We start from the raw sequence: 22,900 nt of genomic DNA on the forward strand, positions 1-22,900 counted from the left end.
TGTCACTAACCACGGGATCACAGCGCGATTTATTTAGTGCAGAATGGTGCATTAATATCATTGAATACTTGTTTCATAATATTTTGTAGGTATTAATTGTGTATTTAAAAAAATAAGGGTATTCGGAGCGCATAATTATTACTACATTGCCACATATTGCTTTACAAATAAAGATTCGTCGATGGTTTATTTTTTACGGAGTTCACTGATGTAACCACAAAGCGAATTCAAATGAAAAACACAAAAGAAATTAAACTAATTAAAAATGTGTAGGAGTCTCTTTCTCTTTCAACCAGCTTTCTATCTGTTTATATTACAATAAATTTTCTTCTATTTCGGAATTTCATCCTCGTTTCTGGGTAGTACTCCAGTAGGTAGGTACCTACTACAGATTATGGCCGTAATAAAAAAATCTATGGTACATTGTCTATGGAGTTGTCATTCGAATTTTCAAACAAGTTGACAGTTACCAGATTTCTCGTTTGTTGTGTGTATCAAATAAGTCAGCAAAGGTTGCTTTAAATATTTTCTTGAAAGATACCGATTCACTACTAAAAGACAAAATGAATCGGAGACCTTCCGCTCCCCTGCGCTTATCCGAAATAATTCCAAACAATGTCAGAAAATCGAGGTTAGTAAAAATCGTTGGCGTAAAATGTACGAAAACGGCGGCATAATTTTGGCTATGAGTTAAATGTTTTCACAATTTGTAATTGTCCAATTCGCATATTTATTTATAATATTATGTTAATAAATCAGTATATCCCTGTTACACTTAAAATGATGACATCCAGTGTTGTATCGTCCCCCTGATGGCAAGTAATCAATTTGTAAAACATTACGATTGTAATGTCAAAATGTTTTGACAAACATAAAAAAACAAAAACAAATGAAGAACAGGTTTTTAAACAAATGAACTACGATTTTTGTTTTAGTAAATGTATGTTATTTACTAATTGATTGAAGGATAAGTAAAATCCATTTAATAAACTTTAAAAAATCCTGTATAATAAATAGCTCACGGAAAATCAAATGAAAATTGTGATATCTCATATTTATGACAAACTGTTAACCATTTTGAACTTATATTTATATTTTTAATTATAATATTGTAATGAAAAATATAAAGATAGCAATATATAATATAGCATGTATTTATCAATAAATATGTGTTATACTATAATATAACACCAGAAAACACATGATGATGGTGAAATAAAAAAAAATATAGAGTTATATGTATTTATTTTATTTTAACGACTAGTTTCGGAAGCCATGTTTCCATCTTTGTTTTTAGTTTATATTTATCTAGTCCTAAAGATGGAAGGTTAGCTTCCGAAACTAGTCATTAAAATAAAATAAATAAATATAACTCAAGTGGTAAAAAACAAGTGTTTTCTTTTAAATTAAATGTAATAAGGATGAAAGTAGACTGAATGCAGTCGAAATGCGATCTCTCCGATGAATGTGCGGTAAAATGACGTATGATAGATGTTCGAATGGTGAAATAAGGAAAGAATGCAAGGCTGGCATAAGCATTGTCCATCAAATTAAGGAAGGTTTTTTGAGATGATTTGGGCTTTTTTTTTGTGGAGTGTATATGTCCGCCTCCGTAGTGTATGGTCAGCGTGCTCGGCTACCGTTTTGGAGGTCCCGGGTTTGATTCCCAGAAGGGTGTCAAATAAATATAAATGATTTTTTCACTTCAATATTTATTCCATATTACCTGAAGCGGAGGGCTGTTCACCTTTCCTTCATGTGTTAACTATCAAGATCACACTGAGTTTATATGATGCAGTGCCCTATGCACCACGAGGGTTTGAAGAAGAATTGTAAGCCTCATAATACGTGTTTGTTTTTTCCCTGTTGTTGGAATTTCTCAATGTTACAGAATTATTTTGCTGCCGTACTAAGATTAGCACTTGATTTTGGCAGTACCCTATACACCATTGGGGTGCGGATAAGGGTTTGAAGAATGGATATGAAAAGGTTGGGACTGACCTCCACATTTCGTCGTAACGTAACATCGTAACGTCGCTCCGACTATAGATGGAGCGCTCGGCTTGCTGTACTGACTATACGGATGCTCGCATCGTAACGTAAAGGTGGAGACTGACCGGAGCATTTGGTGCGAGCATTCAGGCAGTCAGTACAGCGAGCCGAGCGCTCCATCCATAGTTTCGGATGCTCGCTGATGCTCGCCGCGAGCGATGTTACCACGTTATGTTACGACGAAATGCTCCGGTCAGTCTCTACCTTAACACGTTACGTTACGATGACCAAATGACTCCGGTCAGTACCCACCATATGATTGTTATTAGTAATACAGAGTTGAATGTGTTTGTTCAGAGTGGACGGGATGAAGATGTCCTTCATACCCCGGCCGAGCGGGCACTCCCTGGAGCGCGTGTCGGGCGTGCAGCCTCTGGAGTCGGGCGCGAGTGCGCGCCACCGCAGTGCCGACACGGGCCGCGCACCCGCCGCCTCGCAGCGCGTGTCGCAGTCGGCCCAGCGACCCAGCGGACCCGTCAGTGCCCTTGCCTTGTCCTATTCTCGTGTATAACCTGTCTATGTTTGCACAATATTTTGAGTATGTTCAAGTCTTACTCAAATCATAATTGTATCACTGTATTAAACATTTTTGTGATATGCTTATTGTCCGTCTCCGTAGTGTTTTCTTTTAAATTCAATGTAATAAGGATGAAAGTAGACTGAATGCAGTCGAAATGCGATCTCTCAGATGAATGTGCAGTAAAATGACGTGTGATAGATGTTTGAATGGTCATATAAGGAAAGAATGCAAGGCTGACATAAGCATTCTCCATCAAATTATTTCGAGATGATTTGGGTTTTTTTTTGTGGAGTGTATATGTCCGCCTCCGTAGTGTAATGGTCAGCACGCTCGGCTACCGTACTAGAGGTCCCGGGTTCGATTCCCAGGGGGAGGGGGGTCAAATAAATATATGATGCAGTGCCCTATGCACCATTGGGGTGCAGGTAAGGGTTTGAAGAAGTATGAAGTATTTAGCAAGTATGTAAATAAATTGCTTCAGATGTATTTTTTGTTAAAAAAAAATGATAATCAGTAAAAATGCTTAAACTTGGACAAATATCAACCAGTTCTTTTGATGTTTTTTGCAATTATACAAGTGAAGAATGATGTTTATAATTGCAAGTGAGATCACTTGTTTTTTACCACTTGAGTTATATTTATTTCAACAACTAGCTTACCTCCCCTCTCACTTACAGTACAGATAGTTATTGATGGTTTAGTTTATATTCAGACCCGAAGATGGAAGCCTCTATAGCTTCTGAAACTAGTCGGTAAAAATATATAACTCAAGTGGTAAGTGTTCTCATTTACTATTTCATCATGTCTCGCCGCAAAGTGAATGCCGAAACAATAAATAAGACATTTATAGATTTGGCGTTTAATTTGTAGAACTGCATCTTGATTTATGTATCAAATCTTATTCATGTAATTTAAATATGTTAAATTAAACACTGATTTTTTGACTCTACTAAGTTTTATTTTACTGTTAAAAAAAAAACATAAATAAATTTTGTGACAATTGTTTCGCCTAGTTATGGCGTTTTCGAACGAATGTACAACATTTTTAAACAATAAAATACAACTTAGTAGACTCAAAAAATCAGTGTTTGATTTAACATTTAATATATAAATAAATATGATATTTACAATCATGAAAATTTCAATAGCACTCTGTAGCAATTTATGCTACTAATGCTCACAGCGCGATGGCGCTGGGATGAATACTAACAGTTAACGAAAAAAAGGTTTTATCATTGTAGTCTAGATCTCGCGCTACGTTCATGGGGATCAGAGAGACCCCTTCGCAGAGAACACCACTGGCCCGTCAGCTGATGCAGACGCCCATGTCAGCCATGAGTGTAAGTTATTATTACCTATCACTATTAATCGGCATCAGGAGGGGAAGAGAGGGAGAGGAAGATCCCCCACACGATGGACCGATCAAGTTAAGGTTGTTGGAGCGCTATGTGCAGCGCAGTCAAGCGACGACTGGAGAAGAGTCATTGCTTCCACAAGGGCCACAGCCCTCATTAATGAGGAATAAAATAGAGAAGAAGAAGAATAATTAATACAATAGAATGGAACCATTCAGACTCCCCCACATAGCACTGCACGGCCAACTCCAAGGCATTCCGGGCAGTCCACCAAAGAGATGGATTGACAGCTGGGAATCCACATCGCAGGAGGCTAATCCCTCTTAAAAACATATACATTAACATAATTAATCCCTCTTAAAAACATTTTTAGATTTGTTTGTTTAAGAATATTATTGACAAATTGGAATTTTAGAAACACGCACGCTGCGACACAACCTCCCAGCTCGGCCGTTAATATGTCACTCATTGACTTACGCTTGACTGAGATGAGAGATGTGAGATGTGTTGATAAATTTGAAATCTTGCAGAATCGACCGAGAACTCCCTCCACCGAGAGACATCGAGGCAGGCTGACTTGCTTGGAGAGAGCCATTCTTGCAATGCCCGGGAAGGATACAAGGTACACAATCCCTCCATTAGCATATTTGGCCATCACGCTCCAGAGATTCCAGATCCAGTTTCTCTGGAGTCATCCGGGCCTGTTGTTTCAACATTTGGGGCTAGATATTTTGCGATGAAATTATCATATCTTTATTATTGAAGACATATCGCTCACTCCTTTCAAGAACGTCATAAATCAAAATTTGACAATTTTCAGTTGTGCATGTTTTCGGAATGTCCAGAAAATGTACTACATCTCAGCAAAAGAGGCATATTTTTAACTTAATATTTACCCGCTACAGGTCAGAAAGTGTTGTTTTTGCATTTCGAAGGAATGATTTTTTTTAATTTACTAAATATTTTTCAAATGGGGAAAAAACCTTCAGGTTTTACCTAAAAAGATCTGTTGCACAGTAAGAAGTTCAATAAGTGTCTTGATATTTATTTTTAATACATTGTATTATATTTTTAAACTTTAAAACCGTTCTCCTGAAAAATCAAGTTTTTTGATTTATGACGTTCTTGAAAGGAGTGAGCGATATGAAAAGGAGCTTAGGATACATTACTGCTAGAGTGTGGAAAAGGAAATTGCGGAGAAATAATAGGTAAGAAGATTAATTTATTGTAACAGCTAGGCCAATCTCAGGTTGCATACACATACTAGCTTATGTGAATTGGTTGCTGCTAAAATATGTGATTCTAAAATATAAATTAACCTTGAATCTCTTTTTTCATTTAAAAAATTAATAATATACACTAGGTTTATCTACACACTGAAAAACAAACATTGCAATGCAAAGATAACGCATTTAAATACGTAGTTTAAATAACTTTTATACTATTTTTTGACGTCTTATCAAAGATGAAGATGAATATGGAAGTCTGGGCATTCACGGGGCTGACGAACGTCATAGGTTGGTTTGTGTGATCACTTTACACATATGTAACGTTCACCAATTCTACCCATTATTGACAACCACACCACTCAAATTCTTGGAAGTTCTATATATATGAACGAATTTAGAAACCTTGTTCTTGAATAACTAGAACTTCACTAGAGACATCTATTGGTGAGATGAAAAGAATTATTAATCTTTATTATTATGTTGGGTGGATCAGAAATTAAAACATGGTCATGGACTGCATCGATATGACGCAGTGCCCTATGTGAGATTTTTTTTTCAATGGGAGTTTCGATTTATTATTTACCTTGCTCATTATCATCATCATCTTCTAAAGGCAGCGCCTTGTTGTGTCAGCCACTTGTCTCTGTCAGTCGCCATCCTCTTGAGCTACGAATAGGAGGAGACGTCCATGAGCCGCTTCAAATCCTGGAAGTATGAAGTTCTTGGGCGGCCTCTTGTTCGTTTTCCCAAGATTCTTCCTTCGAAGATGTTGCTAAGAAAGGTGCTATGTCTAATTGAGTGCCCTATTAGCTTGGCCTTCCTCTTCAAAATATGATTTATAAGCTCTCTTCTTTCTTTTACGTCCTGCAACACCTTTTCGTTGGACTTCCTTACGACCCATGATGTTTTGGTCATCTTCCTCCAAACCCACATCTCAAATGCTTCAAGCCGGTCTTTTTCGTACTTTTGGATGGTCCAGGTTTCACACCCATACAACAAAACACTCCAAACAAAAGCCTTTATGAATCCTTTTCTTACTTCAATTTTTAAATGTTTGTTTGATAGGAGGCTGTACTTTTTCATAAAAGTTTGCTTGGCTAGCGTTATCCTCTTTCTTATGTCTAGGGTACATTTATTGTTATATGTTAGCGTGCTACCCAGATAACAGAATTGATCCAACTGTTGAATTACTCTATTTCCGAGAAGTATTTTTGGATGGAGGTCAGATTGCTCTTTTTCAACGATCATTGATTTTGTTTTGGCGGCATTAATTTTCAAATGGAACTTATCCAGAGCATTAGAGAGAGTGTTTAACATGTGGTTCATGTCACTCTCGTCCTCTTGCTCATTATGTACAAGGTTTATAAATTATTAAGTGGATTTTTATTTCTTCTAGCTAGAAAATATGTTTTATCTGTGTTGGGAACAGGAGGGATAATCTAGTGTGGGCCAATCAGGAACTTGTCAGCGTTTGCTCATTGCTGGGAGGAAACCACGTTGTACTCCTCAGGAGAAGGCGGACTGCTGACTGTCCTCAACAGGCCTTTCGTTCCACTAGAAGGGGTTCAAGCATTTCGTATATGTACTAGCTTGGTTTATGGTACCAATGTCCTTCACCAGTTTTATCATGTATGATACCACCTCTTGTGAGAGTTCCTTATGAACTATCACGGATAACCTCTACCTTGGGGTTGGCCGTACAGTGCAAAGTGGGGGAGTCTGGATGGTTCCATTCTCTTCACACGAATACTGCTTGTTAATTACCTAAGTTTGTTTCAATTTAAAATTTTGCTTACATTATTTATTAAAAAAACATATCTAAGTACCTTCTTCTGTTAAACTTATAACTCACAAAGTACATATTTGCTAACTTTTTTCATTTCCTTTTTGATTTTTTGTTTTCTATTAAAATCAAATATTTGTAGGTCATATTAGCACTTTTAATCTTTTTATATTTCTGATATCTATTGTATTCTTGCCAGTGCCCTTTTATTATAACCTAAAATAAAATGTATACCCAACCACAGGCCATGCCTTTGTGGGATCTTTTTTGTATTAATATTATATATTTTTTTGTCTTTGTAATTATAATATACAGTGAAACCTCTGTCTATTGTTCCTCGAATAATCGTTTTCCCGGATGTGTCGTTTATTTCTTCTACCTCGAATTTATTTTATTTATTTCATACAAAAATAGATCGCATTGATAGTTTTATCCACCATTTTACCGCATTCATCGTTTGAATTATGCTACATATTTGGTATAATTTGTCTGTTTTTTTTTAATTTTCTCAATTTTGTTACATTCGACGACAATATTTCAACGTGCGGGATACAGACTATCGAAAGCTTGTGTGATGGATACAACAGAAGAGGTCTGAAGATCTTTGGGTTCTGTTCAACTTTGTATTTTTTTAAAAATAAATACATTTATTAACATCTAAAACTTGTATTCTCGAAATTTCCACCTACTAATGGTTATGCAGATTGGGAGGACGGTATCTTTACTCGATCGTATCTCCTTGTGTATTGACTTCTTTATCCCGCATTCATTGTTTTCCCCCATTCATAGTTTATTTCAATAGGTCCCTTTAAAAACGATAGATACAGGTTTCACTGTACATATTTTACCTTTTGCCTCGTGTTTTTTGTTTACCTTAATCCTATATCCCTATTGAGATATAAAAGAAGAGAAAGAAATAGCTCACATTCTTATTGAGTTTGGAGACCACTGTTCTAGATAATTCCCGTAATGAAAGATCCAGTTGGCGCTGCATCGACCTGACGCAGCGCCCTATAGCGGGTGGGATTGATTGATTGATTGTTTGGTTGGTTGCAGGAAGATCTCGGAGCAGGCGTGGCAGCGGCGCACGTGCGAGCGCGTGGTGGAGTTCCTGAAGGGGCACGCGGCGGCGGCGCCGCTGCTGCCGGCCGTGAGCAGCCCGCTGCGCCCCATCACCATCAAGCTCTTCGTGGACCTCGTCAACTGCCTGCTCGGCCTGCCCGGCCACGTCAACACGGGCAACTACGTGCAGAAGGTGGGTCCACACTCCCAACTCCTGCTATCCCGGTATTCTTCTTTCTGTGCCACTTGTAATGAAGATCGGCGATCATCATGGCTATCTTCACTTTTGTTGCTGCAGCTCGGAACAGAGATTTGGTGCTTCTGCCAAACCATTGTGGTAGGTTTTTCAGCCATGATGTCCTTCGGCATCCTTGAGTTCTTCGCCCCTCAATCTTTCCTTGTATGATTAGGTGGAGAAGAGGATATTTTTCATTTCTTACATCAGCTTTCTCTGCGTGATGGTTGGTAGGAGTTCCTTATTGGTATTCATCCGTCGGAGGACCTCTAGGTTGGTGACCCCATCACGCCATGAAAGTCGCAGGATCTTGCGATAGAGACCCATTTCAAACGCCTCTATTCGGTTTTCTAGTGCCTGTGTGAGTGTCCATCCCTCCATTCCATAGAGAGCAATAGGGAAGACATAATATCCCGGTATATCAACATTTAAACTGGATATAGACCACTTTATCTCTCTCGTAGGGGTTTGCCGGGTCAACAATTCAATTTGTTTGTGAAAATTTTTGTGTATATACATATATCGCTCACTCCTTTCAACAACGTCAAATATAAAAAATTGACAATTTTCAGTTGTGCATGTTTTCGGAATGCCCAGAAAATGTACCATATCTCAGCAAAAGCGGCGTATTTTAACTTAATATTTACCCGCTACAGGGCAGAAAGTGTTGTTTTTGCATTTTGAAGAAAAGGTATTGTTTAATTATTTTTTAAAATATACTAAATATTTTTGAAATGGAGAAAAAACATTCAGGTTTTACCTAAAAAGATCTGTTGCACAGTAAAATGTTTAATAAGTGGCTTGATATTTATTGTTAATATATTTTATTATATTTTTAAACTTTAAAAATGATCACCTGAAAAATCAAGTTTTTTTATATATGACGTTGTTGAAAGGAGTGAGCGATATATGTTATCATAAAATGTGTTAGTTGTGGTTTGTGTGCTTTGCTAGGAAGTGCTTTCTTGTGTTATATGAGAGTGATTCTTAAATGCATACGTAAGGATAGTTTTAGCAAATAGTCATTTGACTGTCATATGTTGTATTTTATTAAATATTTCCTCTGTAGGAGCCACAATTTGCCAAGCCCTAAGTATGCCGTAAGCCCTGAGATGCTCGGACTTCCGTCTTATTTCATTTTAAAAAAACATGCGTGATTCCAGTTGCCCGGGACGGCCCGCAAGATCCTGTATCCCGGAGTGATGACCAAGTCCTGGCTGAAGTCCGTCAACGCCATGCACACCTTCCCCAACATGCTGGCCTTCCTGGCCTACCTCGTGGACTACTCCAGGGTGGAGGTAAGTGCGATACCTTCATTCATGCTCCTAGACATACGGCGACTGTTCATCAAAGAAGCATTGATTCACTTCTGGAATAAAATGGATAAGGTAAGAACTCAAATAAATATTCCAACCCGGGCAGCATTAAATATAAACTATGTTGGCCCATCCGTTAAAACAAGTTTTGTGCAAAAAACTTTTCTTTTCTTGCGCCAACGATATTTAATTTGCTGCCCGTAACCATTAAGAATTCCAGTAGTGATCGTGTCTTTAAGAACAGTGTCCGTCGATGGTTGCTTCTCGTTGGAAGGGACAAGGTAGAAAGTGAATTAATTAAAGTCCAGGTGTAATTGTTTCATTGTAATACCTTTATGCTGTAAATTGTTTTTGCATCTATCGTATGTAATGTATATAATCTAAAAAAATCAAATAATAATGTAAGTATTTCGGCTCAACACAGGCCATGCCTAAAGAGCCGTAATCATCATCATCAAACCCTTATCCGCACCCCAATGGTGCATAGGGCACTGCATTATAAAAACACAGTGTTATCTTGATTGTTAACACGAAGGGAAGGTGATCAGCCCTCCGCTTCAGGTACCAGTCCAGGGTAGTATTGAATAAATATTATAGTGAAAAAAACACTTATATTTATTTGACCCCCCCTGGGAACCGAACCCGGGACCTCCAGAACGGTAGCCGAGGTGGACAAATACTATACAATACCAGAGCCATAATACAAATAGTAAAAAAAAATAATTTATGTATCTATGAAATAAATAACAGAGACAGATTGGTGTGGCGTTATATTCTCTCCGTCTACCCCTGCGGCAAAGTGGCACGATGGTTAGTTAGTTTGTTAGTTGGTTAATTAATACAATTTGTGTTGATGTTTCCATTTTGCTACCAGGAGGTCATAGCCGACAGGATGTCCCTGAACAAGATAAGCGGCGCAGAGAGGCGCGGGCCGATGGCGTTTCTGAAACAGCAGTTCTACCTCGAGTGCTGGGAAGTGTAAGCGAATCCGTATTTATTACCCAAATTCCATCTAACTATATGTACCGCTAGATGCAGAAGTGCATCTGTCTATCAAATTAATCTATTATATTGTCTGTCTATTACAAGGGTGGCCAACCCGCGGCCCGCGGGTGTCTACTTTCGGCCCGCGGAGCATTTCAGATATTTTTCTTTAAATGTACATAAAACCACCAAAAGAACATTTCATTAAATGCGAAAAATTCACAACAAACACCCAGACCAATTGAAAATAAATCTTCTTGAATTTATTTTGCGATTGGCGGGAATCGAACCCGCGATGCCAGTTTTGGAGTCTAGCGTCTACCCAACTACGCCACAGCGCCATTAAATAAACCATTAATATATAAAAACCATTGTCGGGTTGTGGTCCCGTGGTTAGTATCGTGGACTCTCAGTCAGAGTTTCTCGGTTCGAACCCACTCTACCACAATTTGATACCTATTTCTAATAATGAGCCGCTTAGGCTCACAGAAATAGTATGAAATTGAAATATTTGTGTTAATTTGTAAAAACACAAATATTTCTCTTTAATTTAAATAAATAAATAAAAATATATAATTCCTTATTTTCTGCCTTTGAAATGAGGCCGGCGCAGAAGGTAAAAATACCCTTCCCATCCTCAAACATCAATCCACCCAATGGGTAGAAATACCTTTTCCGTCCATAGTGTGGTGCTTAATTGTTTTTATTATTTTGTTTGTAAATAAAAATAAGACGAGCACTGGCAGAAACATCCTCTCACTGGGTGATGGCCAAATAAAAATAAAATAAAAGATACAATATACAAGTCCTGTGGTCTAGGGTTAAAATATGAGTTGTTGATGCATTCCTCTCTTCCTTTCGAATCTTCATTTCCGGATTTGGAGCCAATATCAATTAGTGTGATTGCAGTTACCAGAACCCGGGTGACCCGGACTACGGGCCCAACCTGGATGCGTACATCGCGGCCATCAAGGACTTCCACCAAGTGTCCGACGAGCAGATCATGAAGGTCCGGGAGAAAGTCACGGGTTCGTACAACTGCCATAGTATTTAAGCCTGCTTTTAGTCCACTCTTCGGAGTACCCAAAAATTTGTCTATGATTTCCGGTATTTTGAGTGGGTCCAAAAAATGGGTGAAAAAACTGGTTAAAAAATATGTTTAATAAAAATTTAACCAGTATATGTTTAGTCATAAAATAAACCCTGAAGAGGGCAACAGGTTGTTGCCAAAACTAGGTTTTTAATAAAAATGTGAGTGGATCAAAAAACAAAGTCTTTTTATTTATTTATTTTTTATAGAAAAGAGAAGTATTTATGTTTTTATTATTTACACAAATATTTCAATTTCATACTATTTCTGTGACATTATTAGAAATAGGTATCAAATTGTGATAAGAAATAGGTATCAAATCAGAGTTCCTCGGTTCGAACCGAGGAACTCTGACTTAAGAGTCTGCGACACTAACCACGGGACCACAACCCGACCAATTTTATAATATTTCTCAAAATAATATAAAATTTAACCAGTTTTTTGCATTATGCTAAAATTCATGTAGACTTTTTTCAGTCCATTATATATTTTCATTAATTGATTCAGCAGTCACTTTGTAGTAAAATAATGGCCAAAAAAAAAAAAAAAAAAGATACAATATACAAGTCCTGTGGTCTAGGGTTGAAATATGAGTTGTTGATGCATTCCTCTCTTCCTTTCGGATCTTCATTTCCGGATTTGGAGCCAATATCAATTAGTGTGATTGCAGTTACCAGAACCCGGGTGACCCGGACTACATGCATCGAAACACATGTCATAATAGATTTTAGGAATGCATCGAAACACATGTCATAATAGATTTTAGGAATGCATCGAAACACATGTCATAATAGATTTTAAGAAATGGTGGTATTTACTAAGTAAAACATTAATAAAAAATGGATCCATTATATATTGTTTCATAATGGACAGATAGTGACTGCTGAATCAATTGATGAAATCGACGCTTGTCGTTTGCAGAGTTGAGTCTGGCGACCGCTAGTCCGTCCATCCTGGAAGCACGCGGCATAGAGGCGGAGCTGCGGGCTCGGCCGGCCGCGCTGGAGGAGACGGCGCGCCGTCTGCGCAGCACGCGCGCAGAGCTGGAGCGCAAGGCACGCGGGGCCCTGCAGCGCCGAGACGCCGCCGCCGAGGCCCTGCATGGGGCCCGCCGGGACCTGCGCACCCTAGAGTGAGTAGAGTGCCCCCTCGGGTCAACAGGTTGGCTACCAGGACTCTTGGGGTTTCTCTTCTTCTCCGTCTTAGTCTTTATTACTGAGGGTTATGACCCTTGTGGAAGCAACGACTCTTCTCCAGTTATCCCTTGCCTGCGCTGCACGTAGCGCTCCAACCACCCTAACTCCATCGGTCCATCGTCCATTCAGTGGTAAAATATGTTATTTTATGAACACTCTGTGCCTTTGTTTTTTTGCCTTTCGGCATGACGAAAATATCTCTCAATTTTATTTAACTAAATGTATGTCTATTTTGTCTGCCTCCATGGTGTAATGATTAGTGTGTTTAGCTACCGCACTGGAGGTCCCAGGTTTGATTTTTTTGCACAACCCTGAAGGAATATGTAAAATTGTAACATCAACAAAACATATTTGTACGTATCCCACTTGATTTGATACGATTTGATTTGATTTGATTTGATATACCTGATTGTGCCAAGTTTTCCTCGGTCTTCCTCTGCTTCTTTTTCCAACTACATTCGCCTCATAAATTTTTTTAACCGTTCTTTCTTCACTCATACGTTCCACATGTCCAAACCATCTCAACACACCTTTCTTAATTTTATCGATAATGCTTATCTCAGCCATAAATTCTTTCCTTATTTCATCATTCGAACATCTATCAAACATCGTTTTGCCACACATTCGTCTGAGGGATCGCATTTCGACTGCATTCAGTCTACTTTCATCTTTCTTTTGCCAACTCCATGCTTCGCTTCGATACATAAAACCTTTTTACGTGTCACAAAAACAATGTGTTGCCTTGCGCTTGCAGAGAAGAGATCAAGGAGACGCAGAAGAGCGTGTCGGAGCAGAAGATGTCGGTCAGGCAGAAGGATGAGATGACCGCGGAAGTCGAGAGGATCATGACCGCCGTTGAGTCCAAGAGAGAGCTGACAAACGAAATACAAATGGTTTGTATTCTATCTCTTTCTTTTTTATTAGATTCTAATAGGTTGAACGGTGACATTACACATCCCTGTTTAACTCCCTTGAGAATGATTAAAGAAAACACTTGTTTTTATACCACTTGAGTTTTATTAAAGACTACTAGCTTCAGAAGCTAAACTTCTATCATTCAGGTCTGAATAATAACTGATTAGTTAGTTAGATAATAATCAGTTATCATTCAGACCTGAATGATGGAAGTTTAGCTTCTGAAACTAGTAGTCTTTAATAAAAACATGTCCTACCACAAAGTTAATGCCGAAACAATTAATAAAATACCCTTGAGAATCACCTGATCACCGCTCCTTCATGTTTTATTGATCAAGATTGTTTAGCTTCTGAAACTAGTAGTCTTTAATAAAAACATGTCCTACCACAAAGTTAATGCCGAAACAATTGGTAAAATACCCTTGAGAATCACCTGATCACCGCTCCTTCATGTGTTAATGATCAAGATAACACGGCATTTATATGATGCAGTGGTGCCCTATGCACCATTGGGTGCAGATGTAGGTTTGAAGAAGATTCAGTTCAATTCAATTTATTTATTTATAATTAACATACACATTACAAACTTTTAATTTAAAGCATATACATTAACAAAAAATCGAAAATAAGCAAGAATACTTTTGTTGAAGATGTAGAAGTATCCCACTTTGGAATACCCCCTCAGACACATGGAACAGATGAATATCCGGCATGATATTGTTCAGCACAGCGGTAGCTCTTCCTACAGGCGTAACCATCGGCAGGTTGGTCCTGTGTATAGGAATGGGAAACAATCTATGCCGACGCTGTCTTAGGTAAATATCGGGAACATGCAAACCAATGCTCCGGATAATTTCAGGATTATCCATCAAGTTATGTACCCTAATATACCAGCCCGGGGAGACATTTATCCGGTGTCCTTTGAGTGGTGTGAGGTATTCACAGTGGTTGTATTCGGTGTCCAGATGGGCTACAAGAAGGACCTGGAGCTGGGCGGCCTGCAGAAGAAGGCGCTGATGGCCAGCGTGGGGGTCAACCGCTCCCTGGTGGCCGTGGGGCTGGGAGCAGGGGTCAACCTCAACCAGTACACTATCAACGAGAGGTACCGTCCGTCGCTTCTTCTTCTAGATACTGTTGCTGTCGGTAACGATGAAATTTGGTCACCGGCCAGATTAAATGAAAGTGGAAAAAACTATTTGGTTTATACAATAAAATTAGAACTTTGTCTTTAACCAATTTTTTATTGGTAGGTACTTTTGACCAAACGGTTTCGACGAGAAATGTCATCAAAAACCGGTTGGAGAAAAGTACCGATAAAAGTGGTTAAAAACAAAGTTCTAATTTTGTTTTATAAAGTTTATAAAATGTGCCACAAAGTTCAAGACACTTTATAGTTTTATTACATGTTTATGTTTATGTCAATCAGTTGGTTAGTTATTTTGCACTTTTAACTTTCAAAATTACAGTTACACATTATTTTGTTGTAAATATTTCAATAAAACTTTTCATGATACTTTGATAGTAAATAATATGTAGAATTGGTGACTGTTTCATGTGTGTAAAGTGATAACTTAAACCAGCCTATGATGGTCGTCAGCCCCGTAAATGCCCAGACTTCCATATTCTTCTTCATCTTTGATGAGATGTCAAAAAATAATATGAAAAACTAACTCTTATAATTGGAGATAATCCAAATTTGTGAAGTATTTGGACACACTCAAAATGTTGTAAATATTGCTGGCGATAATAATCAGATCATAATCTACTAGAAAAATCAAATCCATGACAGTGTTTGTACAGACTGTGTGGGCACAGACTGGGTGAGCACAGACTACTTGGGCACAGACTGGGCACTGACTGCTTGGGTACAGACTGTTTGAGCGCAGACTGTGTGGGCACTCTGTGTCGACTATCGGCAAAGAGCCACTATTTTTGACAATCCTTCTCTGCGGGTCGTATAATAAATGGCTTGCAGGGATCTGCTGTGCGGTAATACTCTGGAGGAAAACAAGAAGAAAACTGAAGAGATCCTCTCCTCCATCCATCGCAGCTGCGAGGAGAGGCTGCAGAAGGCTCGCCACAACAAGGAGGCCGGAGTGTGCAGGATGCAGCAAGTCAAGATTGAACTGGTAAGGACCTTTTTACTACACTTATATGAAAGTCTCATTTTTTGTATTAATTTTAACAAATACAGTGAAACCTCTATCTATCGTTTTTAAAGGGACCTTTTAAAATAAACTATGAATGCGGGAAAACAATAAATGCAAGATTAAGAAGTCAATACGCAAGTAGATACGACCGAGTAAAGATACCGTCCTCCTAATCTGCATATCCATTCGTAGGCTAAAATTCTAAGAAAAACACAGGTTTCAAATGCAAATATATTTATTTAAAAAAAAAATACAAACCTGAATAGAATTTTAAAAAATACTAAAGTTTATTGATTGATTTGCAAATAGTATTTTTTTCAGCATCGGTTATTGAATGCGTTGTAGAAAGTTTTATTTCAAAGAGTGTGCACGCTTCTGGAAACGCAGGTACAGGCAGCGGCTCCTTTTCATCAATATCGACCTCTCCTGCTATCGGTTACACAAGCTTTCCATAGTTTTTATCCCATATGTTGCCGTTGAATGTAAGAAAATTGGAAATAATGTAAAAAAACAGACAAAATGTATCAAATATGCAGGTTAATTCGAACAATAAATGCGGTAAATGGTGATAGAGAAACGATCGATCCGGTTTAGTTTAGTATGAAATTAATTTGGGATAGAAGAAATAAACGACACATCCGGGAAAACGATTATTCGAGGAACGATAGATAGAGGTTTCACTGTACCATGTTTTCTTTAAGAATGGATACATGCTAAACTCGACACGGAGAAATATCCATAGTTAGGTGAGTAGGCGGGATATAGGAGTGGTCAATTCAGTGAGAAATGGGAAAATATTTCAAATTGGCAGGCTTACCATACGTCTCGGTTTGACCGGGATTGTCCCGGTTTTAGACACGGGTCCCAGTGTCCCGGCCGGTTTAGATTTTGTCCCGGTCTATTAATACTGTCTATTTATATATTCAGACAGTGCATTTCTTACGTAGAATTGTGGGAAAACATTTTCGGCAGCGCTGAAATTTTTGAAAAAATAGATGCGACAGCAAATTATTACTGATAGTCTTTTTGATGAACTGTTAAAAACTTTTTTTGCATCAAAAATAGAAGAATGGAGTTCAACAAAGTTATTTTATTAAAATTAAACACTTGAATATACGACTAGTTTCGAAAACGACAGATGTTTTCATCTACTGGTACAAATTAAAACTAACGAACAAAAATATATTAAGGTGTATATACAGGTTAATAAATATAGGTAGCGGGGTTAAGGAACAAGATTTTTTGTAAAAGGAAACATTGATAATAATGGTGACGTATTTTGAAACAGTATATTATTAATTATTGTTTTATCTGAATTGAAATTTTTATGTATTTCTAAATTTTCTAAATTATTCATGACTTGACCTTTATTTCAACAAAGTTGTTACACTCCTTAACAATTTATAAGTATTTAGTTTTATTTAAATAAACGTTAGTAAAAAATACATACAAATTTATCGGCATGGAACGCATTCTCATATTTTATATTGATTTCTATGGGAAGAAATGTTTCATGAATTATGCCCGTTATAAGAGGTTCCACTGTATTTGTTTTTTTTTTCCCTACTTGTCCCAGTTTGGAGCTTCATAATTATGGTAAGCCTAACAATAGGGCTCTTACTTGAAAATATTCTTAACCGGTTAACTGCCAAGAGCGTCTTAAGACGCATAATTTTCTGTGAACGGAGCGCCGCTCATACAAATATTGCACCTTATGACCGTTTTAAATGGGCTTTTACTAAAGAAAATAAATTATTCAAAATGTACAAATATATTGAATGCATAATGACATCTATTGAGAATATCTTTGCATACTTAGAATTGAAACAGAATTTGTTTTTACCACTTTAAACGTAAATTAAAGAGAGCTTTGTCGTCGGAACAACTAATGGCGCTCAGGGTTGTCCAATAATCCCCGAGTTGCCGTCACTGCCGAATCTGATAGAATCTGACAGTGATTTTAGTGTCGATTTTGATGTTTTATAATTTAAAAAAAATTCAAATCAAAGTGTTTGTGTGTGTATCCTTTAAAAATTAAACTAACATAAACAATTACTTTTGACATATAATTTAGTTTTCATATTTTCTATGACATATTTTGTGACAACCCTGTACCATGAACAATTAATTTTATGATTATGGATAAATGACTGAACGACTGGCGCGCTCTTCATTTATTTGGCAAGTTTTATAAATAAACGTTAATACACTTCTATTAACAATATGTTTAGAAGGTTTTATTTTTGTGGTAAAATTGGCGGCGTGCTGGGTACCGCCGTACATGTACCTGCCGGCAGTTAACCGGTTAAACATAGGAGTACTAAACAAATTTAGTACGCTGGTTGCAAGCCGGTAAGAACACTTTGCTCATTGCAGTTGTAGCCGATCGAAGTGTGAGACGTCCATCGACCAACTTGTCTGGATAACACAGCTCTTTTAGATACTTACTTTACTTACTTATAACCCTTATCCGCACCCAATGGTGCATAGAGCACTGCGTCAAATTGACGCCGTGTTATGTTGATCATTACTTACATGAAGGCAAGGTAATCACTCTTGCGCTTCGGGAACCAGTCCAGGGTAATATTAAATAAATATCACAGTATAAAATCACTAATATTTATTTTCACCCCCCCTGGGAATCGAACCTGGGACCTTCTGACCATTACACCACAGAGGCGGAACTCTGGATACTCTGGAGTCATATTATGTATTGGTTTTGTTCCTGATATCTTCATTTCTTACATCTTCATATTACATCAGGCTTAAATCCAGCATGGATCGCTGTGAACATTTGAGCTCAAAAATACTCCTACTAGCTTGTACAATATAGGTTTTTAACCGGATCCACGCGGCTCGCATAACCGTATGTGTTTTAACAAAACATGCCCCATACGCGGCTGACATAAGCGTATGTGTTTTTACTTTTCTCCAAGTTTCGAACCTCAGTTCAACTTGGAGGGATTTTTTCATGGTGTGGAACTTTGGATAAAATAATACGTCAATCCTTGGCCTTATGACATCTGTTGAAATATCTGACTAATAATTTGTAACATCACAAGATAAATAAAATAACAGATCCCTGATTTTTCTCGAGGTTGGTAATTAGTCCGCGCCATAATCATGCCCTATATCTGTCTCACTCTCGACGCTACGCATCGCCAGTGGGTAAGAGTGACACACGATGCATGCTTTGATTTATTTATGTTACGATCTTTTTTGTTTATATTACGATATATTTCAAGAATAATGTGACACACGTGCATTATAGAGTACCAAAATGGCACAATGAATCCCATTGAACGTTTTTGCTTAGGAAAATAAATTGTTTCTTAACTAAATACATGATAAAAGTAATCATTTAAAAAATGGCGAAATACCGCCGCGCACGGGCGTCTCTCAGGAACAAAGTTAACGCAGTTAAAAGGTTAATAATAGTACGGTATTGAAAATCGAATTGACAAACAAATTCAAACATTGCCAATCTCCCCAGGAGTCGGCTCGGCAGCGCCTGGAGACGCTGCGGTCGCAGCTGCGCGCGCGGCAGGAGCAGAGCGCGGCGGCGCGCGCCCTCGCGGCGGAGGAGGTAGCGCGCACGCGCGCTGCGTCGCACGCGGCCCGGGAGCGCGCCGCGGAACGCCGGCGCCGCACGCAGGACGCGCTCCGCGAGGCGCACAAGCTGAGGGACCACTGGAGCCAGCAGGACAACAAGTATGCACATTTTATTTATTATTCTTCTTCTCCGTCTTACTCCTTATTACTTAAGGGTTGTGACCCTTGTTGGAGCAATGTCTCTTCCACAGCTATCCCTAGGCTGCACTGTACGTAGCGCTCTAACCACCGAGGTGCCTGCTGCTGCCTTAACTTGATTGGTCCATTGTGTGGGGGATCTTCCTGTCCCGCTCTTCCCCTTCAGGTTTCTGTACCTAATGGATTTTTCAGTTCTTTGGACATGTTGTACATGGCAATCAGGACAGCCTGGAAGGACTGGTTGTGATTGGTAGCCTAAAGGGGAACAATGTTGCGAAATTTATTGAATTTTTTTATGTTGTTTCACATTTTCAATAAATTTTGCAACTTAGTTCCCCTTCAGGCTACCGATCACAACCAGTCCTTCCAGGCTATCCTCATTGCCACGTGCAACGTGTCCAAAGAACTGGAGAATCCGTTAGGTACAGACATTGGCCAGAGTCAAGCCATTCAAGTGTAGTTCTTGGCGAATGGACTCATTGGTGTGTCTAGCTGTCCATGGAATTCGGAGCATACGCCTCCAACACCACATTTCGAAAGCTTCAATTTTTCTCTTTCTGCTGCTTTTATGGTCCGTGTTTCAGCAGCATTGAGAAAAATGTAGTGGACCAAACTCCTGACAAGCTTCATCTTGGTGTTGTTCCTCACACCCCGGACTTTTCATATTTTGTCTAGCTTAGACATGGCTTTTTTAGCGATAGCAATACGAGGTCTGATCTCTCCGAGTGTCTGATATAATAATAAAATAATAAATATTGTAAATAATAACCCTATCTTAATAGAATCGACTAGTTGTGATTGGTAGCCTGGAGGGGAAGAGAGGGAGAGGTAGATCCTCACACAATGGACCGATCAAATTAAGGCAGCAGCAGGCACCTCGGTGGTTGGAGCGCTACGTGCAGCGCAGTCAAGGGATAACTGGAGAAGAGTCATTGCTTCGGCAAGGGTCACAACCATCAGTAATGAGGAATAAGGCAGAGAAGAAATAGAATAATCATGACACTCAAATTTAAAATGTAATTTTTTTAATATTTTTTCCAGGTGGCAGTCCAAGTTGGAGCACCTAAGGAGTGAAGAAGAGACAGTCAGAAGAACTTGTGAAGCTCGCGCAATGGCCTTGATTAGGGAATATACATCAATAACCAAGATGGCTTTTGCCAAACAATGAAATCATATCCTGTTCAACGGGATTTAAATGATGCCAGTCCACCAAACCACTCCAATTACAAATTGTATTAGAAGGCAGACCAAAAATCCTACATACTATTTATTAAGTATTTTGGTGTGCCAAATTGGTCATTATTTTTGCCACTTGATACCTTTTTAAGTATGTATAACCCTTCAAGAGTCTCTCAGCACTAGCAGAATACATTAAGAATAGTACCATAGTATAAAGTTGATTATTTGAAGTCACGGAATTTGTTATAGATTATTTTTAATAAATGTTTTATGTAAATAAAATATTACTCGTTTTATTATTTGATTTTAAGTAATTTATGAAAAGATAATACTGAATTATACGATGCAGTGCCTTATGCGCCATTGGGTATACAGAAAGATTTGAAACAGGCACTGTAGCGTAGTTGAGTATATGCCCGACTGTGAAACTGGTGTTGCGGGTTCAATTATGGCCAATTGCAAAATAAATTCACAATAGATTTATTTTCAATTGGTCTGGATGTTTGTGATGTATTTTTCATATTTACCTTCCCCTTATTATTCTATCTGCAGACAAAACTAATTTTATCCTAGGAAAAATCAGCCTCATTCAGAATAGATAAATTGAAGACATTTAGGTTTTAGTTGCTTTATGAGTGAACGGTGTTACTTATTGGATTATTCGAAAATTGACTCATTTTATTAATTAAATAAAAAAAAAAGAATAAAGTTAGCGCCATGAACTAGTCTTCATTTTTGTTTGGGAATTTTAGTGCATGGCCAAGTAGAGTTAAAACTACAACAGACCCCGTTTTCGAAAAATAAGAATACCAATATTCTGTAGGTGCTGTAATCAAAATTGTTGTCATTTTTTGACATATATCTATGGTTAAAACATAACCTCACAAAAGTTCCCGCCGTTTATTCGCGAACTGACATTACCGACTGTTGTTAACGTTTGAAACACATTTTAACTGTTAATTTATCGTCACAATGGCTGAACGACTCGAAGATTTAAACTTGCCAATATCTGTAGTGTCCCGGCTGGTCAAAGAAGCCCTCCCCGACGGGATTTTAATTGCAAAAGAGGCGAGAACCGGCTTGGCAAAAGTGGCCTCGGTCTTCGTGCTGTATGTCACGTCCGCCTCTACAAATGTCGCCAAAAAGGCCGGAAGGAAGACGCTCACAGGGCAGGACGTGCTGGACGCCATGGAGGACATTGAGTTCGAGAAGTTTATCGAGCCACTCAAGGAGTCGCTCGAGATTTACAAGGCTTCTTTGAAGTTGAAAAAAGGGTTGTCTGCCGCCAAGAAAAAGGACCAAGAGGATCATGACAATGACCTTTCGGAGATAATTGAAGACTGAAGAATCACTTGCAGTAGAATTCTTGTAAAATAAGCAATAATTTATATATTTTTTTGTAGTGTAATTCTTGAATAATAATACTTATTTTACCGAATATGTCAGCATCTATGGCAACAACAGTGCGCGGTACTAACGGCATTTGTGGACCCTTAATTTCTAAGGACAAAGTACTCAAATTGTAGTAATTATTGGTTTATTCTTTATATTACGACATTTGTCTATTTAATACTGAAGAAATATATCCTTGTGTATTGTTCAATGAAAAAATTGGCCACCTCAGTGGCCGCTTGCTGTAGGAACAGCATTGTTCAATAAACTTAAAATATTCTTACATTGCAAAAGCAATAAAATCATACATAAAGAAAACATTTAATCAAAGAATAAAGATGTAGTAGGTACATATCAAAAATATTTCAAGTGTTATATAAGGTACTTGTACTAACAAAGGCGGATAATGGCAACACCATTGTAATGACAATAAAAATTTCAGGCAATCTGTAGTTTTTGAATCATAGTCTCTTCTACTCATAATGATGAATAGAGAGTTTCCCGCTATCAACATGTTCACAACATTTTGAGTGTGTCCAAAATCTGGATTATCTCTAATTACAGGAGTTATTTTCATATTATTTTTTGACATCTCATCAAAGATGAAGAAGAATATGGAAGTCTGGGCATTTACGGGGCTTATCTCACCAATAGATGTCTCTAGTGATTCATGAACAAGGTTTCTAAATTGG

The 22,900-nt window shown here is 38.2% G+C and overlaps 2 protein-coding genes across 2 annotated transcripts; both read left to right on the forward strand.

Annotated features, from left to right (window-relative positions):
* Positions 1–443: 443 nt before the first annotated feature.
* LOC148302165 (uncharacterized) lies at positions 444–21,098 on the forward strand. Its single transcript, XM_088272024.1, has 14 exons — positions 444–631; positions 2,350–2,527; positions 3,814–3,912; positions 4,458–4,549; positions 7,996–8,194; positions 9,400–9,534; positions 10,427–10,530; positions 11,446–11,564; positions 12,548–12,758; positions 13,577–13,715; positions 14,703–14,839; positions 15,713–15,866; positions 19,381–19,598; positions 20,679–21,098. The coding sequence occupies exons 1-14, from the start codon at positions 564–566 to the stop codon at positions 20,803–20,805; spliced, it is 1,980 nt and encodes a 659-aa protein (XP_088128150.1). The 5' UTR covers positions 444–563; the 3' UTR covers positions 20,806–21,098.
* A 599-nt stretch (positions 21,099–21,697) lies between these two features.
* On the forward strand, positions 21,698–22,545 carry Chrac-14 (DNA polymerase epsilon subunit 3 Chrac-14). Its single transcript, XM_088272062.1, has one exon. The coding sequence runs from the start codon at positions 21,789–21,791 to the stop codon at positions 22,158–22,160; it is 372 nt and encodes a 123-aa protein (XP_088128188.1). The 5' UTR covers positions 21,698–21,788; the 3' UTR covers positions 22,161–22,545.
* The last annotated feature ends 355 nt before the right edge of the window (positions 22,546–22,900 follow it).

This window comes from Brachycentrus maculatus, unplaced genomic scaffold, assembly GCF_059751285.1.
Source record: "Brachycentrus maculatus isolate JH-2025_06_01 unplaced genomic scaffold, ASM5975128v1 h1tg000475l, whole genome shotgun sequence".
In the NCBI taxonomy this organism is placed as follows: domain Eukaryota; kingdom Metazoa; phylum Arthropoda; class Insecta; order Trichoptera; family Brachycentridae; genus Brachycentrus; species Brachycentrus maculatus.